Source organism: Amyelois transitella, chromosome 6 (assembly GCF_032362555.1).
Source record: "Amyelois transitella isolate CPQ chromosome 6, ilAmyTran1.1, whole genome shotgun sequence".
Taxonomy (NCBI): domain Eukaryota; kingdom Metazoa; phylum Arthropoda; class Insecta; order Lepidoptera; family Pyralidae; genus Amyelois; species Amyelois transitella.
The window spans coordinates 7,175,131-7,183,130 of NC_083509.1; the positions used below are offsets into that span (position 1 = coordinate 7,175,131).

The 8,000-nt window shown below is 33.8% G+C and overlaps 2 protein-coding genes across 2 annotated transcripts; one reads left to right on the forward strand and one right to left on the reverse strand.

Moving 5' to 3' along the window:
- The first annotated feature begins 309 nt into the window (after window positions 1–309).
- LOC106131138 (apoptosis inhibitor 5) lies at window positions 310–4,965 on the forward strand. The gene is made up of 8 exons (XM_013330134.2): window positions 310–545; window positions 634–795; window positions 1,530–1,874; window positions 2,002–2,199; window positions 2,662–2,853; window positions 3,031–3,312; window positions 3,456–3,620; window positions 3,936–4,965. The coding sequence occupies exons 1-8, from the start codon at window positions 471–473 to the stop codon at window positions 4,218–4,220; spliced, it is 1,704 nt and encodes a 567-aa protein (XP_013185588.2). The 5' UTR covers window positions 310–470; the 3' UTR covers window positions 4,221–4,965.
- A 544-nt stretch (window positions 4,966–5,509) lies between these two features.
- Window positions 5,510–8,000, reverse strand: LOC106131150 (mediator of RNA polymerase II transcription subunit 7). Its single transcript, XM_013330148.2, has 3 exons — window positions 7,616–8,000; window positions 7,258–7,526; window positions 5,510–5,742 (listed from the first exon to the last, which is right to left on the reverse strand). Exons 1-3 carry the CDS (start codon window positions 7,802–7,804, stop codon window positions 5,538–5,540), a joined length of 663 nt encoding a protein of 220 aa, XP_013185602.1. The 5' UTR covers window positions 7,805–8,000; the 3' UTR covers window positions 5,510–5,537.

Sequence of the window (8,000 nt, forward strand, 5' to 3'; positions counted from 1 at the left end):
TAAATGTACAGACAAAATATTTTTACTGTTTTATTATATGTATAGATTAAATGGAGGCGAAGGACTAATCATACAGTCATCTTGATAATTTATTTACCCTTTTATCGGCAACACCGTAATATTATAGATACATTTTACTTAATTTAAATAATTTTATGGATTTTACCAGAACAAAAAACAAAATTGAATGACGATTTTCAGAAACATTCCGTACCGCATATTGTTGTAATAAATCGATTTTTTCGGGCATGAAAAATCGATAGTTCGATTTCATATCTCCATCCCTAGTAGTGATTACATTATACTTACATTATCTTTGCTTGCTCTATGTTTCGTTTCGAATTCTCCGTGGTGTATGTGCTGTTTGAGGTTTTCTTTATTTCTCTGTAATTTTTAACAATTTCTGTTATTATTTATTAAAATTCGCTTAATAAGTACAGATCAAAGTGAAATATTAAAATTTGTTAATAATGGCTACTGATAACATAGAAAAGTTATACCAAAATTACGGCGTGCTAGCCGACGCCAAGCATGACATTTCGAAGGTAATCTAAATTATCACTTTTCCAAAAAATTACCTATTTAATTCCCCTTAATTTCAATTACGATACATTAATTTTTTTCTGATTGCAGCATGAAAAAGAGTATCTCGAAATATTAGCTGCTGTAAAAGGATCAGATAAGGAGAAACGTCTAGCGTCACAATTCATTGCAAAATTCTTCAGCAGCTTTCCTAATCTTGCAGAACAGGCAATAGAGGCCCAATTCGATCTTTGTGAGGATGATGACGTAGCTGTAAGTATACAATTTAAATGTAATCCTCATTTTGTTTAACTACATAATTGATTGACCAATGATGGTTAATAAATTAACACATTATTAGAGTGTGGTATTTATAAATGTTGATGGTGATCAGATATCACCATCTGAATACAAACTTTTTCTGTCTGAGAATAAAAAGATATTGTTTTTGTAAAATTTTGCATTGTCAATTTAGTCTGTACAGTTCATGGCACTTTAGAAAAGGACCACATTCATTTAGTGTTATTTATTAGTATTTCAAGAGGAGAAATTCAAATCATCATTCTTTCAATTTTAACATCTATGGGAGAGAGATATTCTACTATTCTAATGTATTTCCGTTGTTGAATAATCCCTCAAAGTTGCTATGTTACGCACAATTAAATCAACATCGCGAGAGTCATTTGCGGAGAAATAAAAATATATATATTTTAAGAGGAGTGATTTTATGTATGCATGTAGTAGTATTTCATGGGTTAGGTTCCCCTACAGAGTTCTGGAAAAACTTGACTGGATCTTAAATCATAGTCAAAAGTTGCACCCTGGGATCCTCTATGGAGATGAGGATGTTACCAATGTTAACCCTAAAGTAAAACAAGATAAAATTGTTAGTCTAGCATCTATATCAATAGTTGTAATTTGGCCAGTATATAATTATTCTTTTTTATATTTATTTGGGATATGCATTTCATCGAATTATCAATTGCAACTTGCATTCTCATTTCTAGATCCGCAAACAAGCAATTAAAGATTTGCCATCGCTGTGCAAGGACCACAAAGAACATACTCAGAGAATTGCTGATATCTTAGCTCAGTTGTTGCAGTCTGATGATGTGACAGAGATTAATATTGTCACCAATTCTTTACTTGCTATCCTGAAAACTGATCCTAAGGGGGCACTGATGGGGTTGTTTTCACAAATTCACCAAAGCACAGACAGCGAAGTCACCAATGAGATAGTACGAGAAAGGTGTATTAAGTTTTTGGCAACAAAAGTGAAACAGCTAGGAAGGGAAGTCATCAATAAGGAAGCAGAAGATCTAATTATTGCTGAATGCAAAAAGATCTTAGAGGTATTCTGTTTTTTTTTTATCAAAGCATATTCCCTTGCATTTCTATTTCAAGTTATCATTTTGTTGTGTGTTTCCCCTTAATTATTTTTTATGCTGAACATTTAAAACAATTTTTTTGTTTCCGTAGGATGTGGTAGCTGAAGAATTTGAGCACATAATAGATTTGCTTACTTGGTCTAAACTAGGCAAAACTCCGGCAGGGAAGAAAGAACTTGTTCAACTTGTTGCTGCTATTGGTCTGTCTCCAGATGACTGGCATCCAGAAGATCCAGAGTATGTTGATAGGGTGCTTCAATGTTCTCAACATGCTTTGCCTTTGTTTTCGGTAAGTATATATAGTAAATAAATAAATATATATGGGACAAATTACACAGATTGAGTTAGCCTCGAAGTAAGTTCGAAACTTGTATTACGAGATACTAACTCAATGATACTATATTTTATTATAAATACTTGTATAAGTATGTTGTAAACATTTAAGAATGTTTAAAGTTATTTCTAAAATTACATATATTGCAAAGTTTAAAAAGCCCCTTTATAAATAGCTCATATGGATGCTTAACATTATGTGTTGAATGAATAACTTATATGAAACATTAAATTTGTAAAATGCAAAATGTATGATCTACTACATTCATCATCTCTTCATGCAAACCTGTTGCTTTAGGGTATTCTTGATCTGACCTTTTATCAAAATTTCCCTGATTTAACCAAGATATGTTATTCTAGGATGGTTAATCATATTAAATGAAATTAATATTGCTAATATTCACTGTTTTTGTTACAGGCACAAGTGGATTCTACTCAATTTGTCAATTTCTTCTGTGATCATGTCCTTGCCTGCTGGAAGGATATAACTACACCCGAGGGAACAGATCCTAAACTTGAACTACTGAAAATTTTCGCTGAAATCTCAGAGCATTGTGGTGATTTGGAAGAAGCGCAGAAAAAAATTGATGCAGTTTATGATGTTCTTATGGTAAGATAATTGCTTCGTTTTAGTATAAACACACAAAAATTTTATGGATAAATGTGTGAACAATATCAGCAATATCTGCATAAGCAGCGGCTGTTATGTCCATATTGTCGCCTTAACTGAGTCCAAATAAATGGTAGAGAGAAATTATTAATTTTTAATTATAATTTATTTCCACAGACCTATCTGCCAGAGGCGCCTATAGAAGAAGAACTGAAAAAAGAAGATGAAAAGAAAGAAGAAAATGTAAAAGAAGAAACTAATTCGGAAGAGAATAAACAAGCACCATCTCTTCAGTTTTCACATGTGGAGTGTGCGTTGTATGGCTTGCATTCATTATGTCGCAAAGCCCCAGATGCCCTCGGAGCTGACCCTGCAAGGCTGAAGGCTCTGCGTTTACGGCTACAGTACACTGCTCGATTGACACAGGGCTACATTAAAAAGCTAAAAGAAGTTACACAGGTATGTGCAGTGTGTCTGTAATTATTGCTTTTGATTTCATTAAATCAATTTTTATGTAATCAATTTTAAATTATGGTGAAGATTACATTTAAGTTTTGTAACATGCCTGCACTTCCCTTAAATTTATAAAATTTGAATTGCAGGGTAAAAAAGTAGACACAAACTCAGAAGAGAATAAGTTAAAGGTAGCAGCTTTGAAAACCACTTCAAATATCAACACCCTGATCAGAGATATATTCCGCACACCGCCAAGCTTCAAGAGCAAAGTTCAGCTTTCGTTCCAGTCAACCAAAAAAGTTGATAAAGAGGTAGGTACCTAAATATTACCAAAGATATATTTTAATCCCTACTAAAATTATAAATGCGAAAGTAACTGTCTGTTTGCGATTTCACGTCTTAACCTCTTAAGACGTGAAGACGTAACAGACATCCGATTTGATGAAATTTGGTACTGAGAGCTATGCTTTGCCTATGGTCAGAGTTGACCCTGAGAAAAACATAAGCTACGCGAAGATAAACCACGCGGACGATGTCGCGGTCAAAAGCTAGTTTTATAATAAAGTGCATCTATTATAATATTGTGTGCTAATTTACCAGACTCAATTTATTTTTCTTTGTTCCAGGAAAGGCATTCCGAAGCTGCTACTGAAGATAAAGACATGAATTCGCAAGGTCAAAAGCGGCACCGTCCTATCACCTTTGATAATGGCAACAAAGAATCCCCTGAAAAACGCTCTCGCAGTGGCGATAGGAACATGAAAATGTACACGCCTCCCTCTGGCAAATACAGCTCAAGATTGAACAATAGCGGCAGATTTTCTGGCCCAAATTCCGGGAGGGGTCGGGGTTATGGCAGACGTGACTTTAGGAACAGTGGGGCACCTTTCAGAAGGCGTAGTAATTACTAAACTTTACGGACTGACTTATTTACTTGACTAAGCGACTATTGATTTTCCAAGTATATGGCGTGTTTATTGTACAGACATCTATAATTAGAGCAAGAAATAGTGATCTATTTCTTAGTAGGTAGTCGAGAAATTAAATATGATTTGGTTTTCGAAGTTCAAGGTTTCCTTCGTGTCGGGATGCCGTCGTCGTTTCTTTTGTGGTGCTTTAAGTTATTTTAGTTACAGCAAGCTACAATGGAGCCACGTCTTATCAGTTTATTTTTTATAGGTTATTTTTGCTCGTGCTGGAGAAGGGATATCCCCGAGTTTTGTGTTGATGGAGAATCTGCGAAACAGGTAATTTTTTACCGTGTTTTTAACTCTCAGGTCACAACATTTGGGGTAATACTTCTTGTTTAAAATGTGTAAAGTCTAACCAGATAACCTGACGAAGCGCGAGACTGCATGTCGCCTGATAAACTTAGTGAATTCAGTATGTAAGTATTTTTCATGTAGATGCACTATAATAAGTCCGTCGACGAAATTAAATTACATCACTACAACATTGGCAGTGGACTAACATAATTTAAGGTAAGTAACTTATGTATAATATACACGAAAACCATGATTTATCACTGCTTTCGCGAGGGTAAGTATTAGGTGGAAAATAACTTGTTTCAGATTGTTGTCATCTCTTTGTCCACACCATTTTTGTCACAGGAATCTTCGAAGTTGATTATCCAGTAAATATAAATTGATTTTAGATAAAAAAAAATCGTTTATTTTATTCTCCTTTAAAAAACAATAACCCCTGTGATGTTTTTGAATAACGAATAGAATTTCTGAAATGTTGTTTTTGAAAGTAGTACAAATTGAATGGGACCCCGAGTTCGAATCAAATCTTAACCGTATACGAATGTCCAGTAATAAAATTATTTATGTTTCATTCATTCCTGTAATCATGTCTCTTGCGGGGTAGACAGAGCCAGCAGACTTGTAAGAATCAACAATCTACCCAAATTTGCTTTGAGTTCGCCTTATTAGGGTAGCTTGATATGCGGTTTAATTTGATAACTTGACTGCACTGTTCCTACTTGCTAACCGATATTCTTACAATGAGGGAAACCATCGTCAGGAATGTAGGTAATAATGATCCAATTAGAGTTTGGGTACCTAACTCACGTACCCTGCAAAATTGCAGAAGAAAGAAACAAGAGTCGCTGTGTAAAACCCTGACTCACCTATCAGGTCACAGGTGCATGTAGGTATTTTCTTGATTTGTAAAATTAAGGGTATACAAAAAACTCAGATTAAAAAATATAATATTTATTATATCTCTTATCTCATATTATCAACAACATTACACATAATGCGGTCCAATTCGAAGCAGGGATCAACAGCACCACTGTCGTTGGGCCCGCAGTCCATTTGCTCCAGAATTTCTATTGGTACTTTGAAGTTTGATTCAATTTCATTTTGATCAGGTAAACTCTGTAGAGCATTCTGCAAAATGTCTTGTACTTTGTCTAAATGTTTTTTGAATCTGAAAACCAAACTTACATAATGCAGCAGTTGATAAATATATTGCTGTAATGCGGTTTGTTCCCATTCAGTCACATCCCGATCTGTAACACTGTTACTCAATGGGAAAAAAATTCCCGTTGTGTAGCAGTGGTACACATTGCAACTATCATGTTCCCAATGAGTAACACTGTTACACAATGGCACTTTGTATTCCCGATGAGTAACACTGGTTAAGAATATTTTTTATAAAAGCATTTCAGAAAAAAACATAAGTGGATTGACAGTTTGGGCGTGCTTAAATCGAGGAATGTACAAGGGACTCAAGGGAGTCTAAGTCTAAGGCGCCAGCTCACTTGCGGCGTAATTCAAAGCACAATTGAAACAAAAGTTTTCGTGGAACTGGATGGCCAAAAAGAGATAAGATCGAAGACTACAAATATGTATTTTCTACACTAATTCCTTACATGTCTTATTCTTTTTCAATTAAGAACTAATTAAACGAACATTAGAAATGCTTTTATAGAAAATATTCTTAACCAGTGTTACTCATCGGGAATACAAAGTGCCATTGTGTAACAGTGTTACTCATTGGGAAAACGATTTTTTTCCCAATGAGTAACAGTGTTACAGATCGGAGTGTGACTGAATGGGAACAAACCTAGAATGCAAACAAAGGATAAAGGTTCTTTTCAATAACCTGAGTGGCTAAAGGGGCTACTAAAGTTATATCACAGAATTCAAAAAACAATTTTTTTAACCTCTCTGGGTCTTTTATGTTCATCTACATATCTATATAAGTATTTGTATTTATAAAACTGATTAGTTAGTATCCCACAATACAAGTCATAAAAATAATGTTAGGGATAGTTATTTTTAACCAATTAAAAGGAGACGTTCTCAATTCTACAATATCTTATATATAAAATTCTTGTCACAATGTTTATTCCCATATTCCCCCGAAATAGCTTGACCGATTCTCATGAAATTTTGGGAGCATATTATTTAGGTCTGAGAATCGGCCCACATCTATTTTTCACAACCCTAAGTGATAAGGGTTGTCCACCCTTAACATTTTTTTTAACTAGAAATTACTAAAAATTATATAGCAAAACAATGTTTACCGTAACAGCTAGTTATTTATGTAATATGAATGTTCATGGCTGGAATATTCATGCCCTTTGGTAGTCCTACTAATAAATAAATAAAGATGGTATGGATGTGTGTATATTTTATGCTTTCATGCAAAACTACTAACAGATTTTTATGAAAATGCAGTAATATACCGTAGACATTGGAATAACATAATAAGTTAAATGTTTAGATTTAAGGTGGATGAAGTGGCAGGCAGTTAGTTTTTAATAATATGATTTGTCTTTATATAAGGTTTATATGTAAGAGTTAGGCAATTATATTGACATAGGTATTGAATCATTGGTTCCTACAATCTTAAATGATGGAATTTAATATATTCTTAAAAAAATTCATCACAGACAATTTATTATAAGTATAAACATTAATAGATTTGTTTGGTTACCTTGCAGCTGTTTCAACTCTTTGGCGTTTCTGTAATTCCATCATTACTCTTAAAGTCTCTCTTGCTTGATGAGGTCTAAACTCGTTCAATAAATGATGGATATGAATAAACAATAGACTCAAGTCTTCAACTTTTTCAGCTCTTTTAGGAGAATCTGGACAATGTACCAGTAAATCTAAAAGGTCCAAGAAGTTAACTAATAATGAATGGTTTAATTTCTTTAACTCTCTTCTTCTTTCAAAGTGCATTGGATATAGTCGTCGAAAACCCTGAAACATAAATAGGCCTTTGTCACATCAAGGAACGGGATTTCATTTTCAGAACTGTAATAATTTGTACAAATTAAATCAATGTTTACCTGACTTTCCAACGAACGAATTATAGTATCGTCAGCGTTGAAAGGGTGTCCAAACATGGAATAAGAGTCATGTATAGGACGAGGTGGTAAAGGTGCTCTGTTTCTTCGTACATTATCATCGGTATAAAAATTTATGTATTGCATTGGAGGCAATGGCAACGAGCTAACTTGAGCAGTTTCTGAAGACATTATTGCCAATTTTTAACATTCAGCTTTAAATTATTAGTATAGATTAATCCTGATGGATGTTTCACGTGTCGACTTCCTCCAAGATGAAATGAAATAGATTTTTCACGATTACACTAAAAGAAATACACTACTCTTGTTTGATTAAAATTGTCATACATCTCCGACTTCACAATTCACAATAAGTTAATAGCTAAAT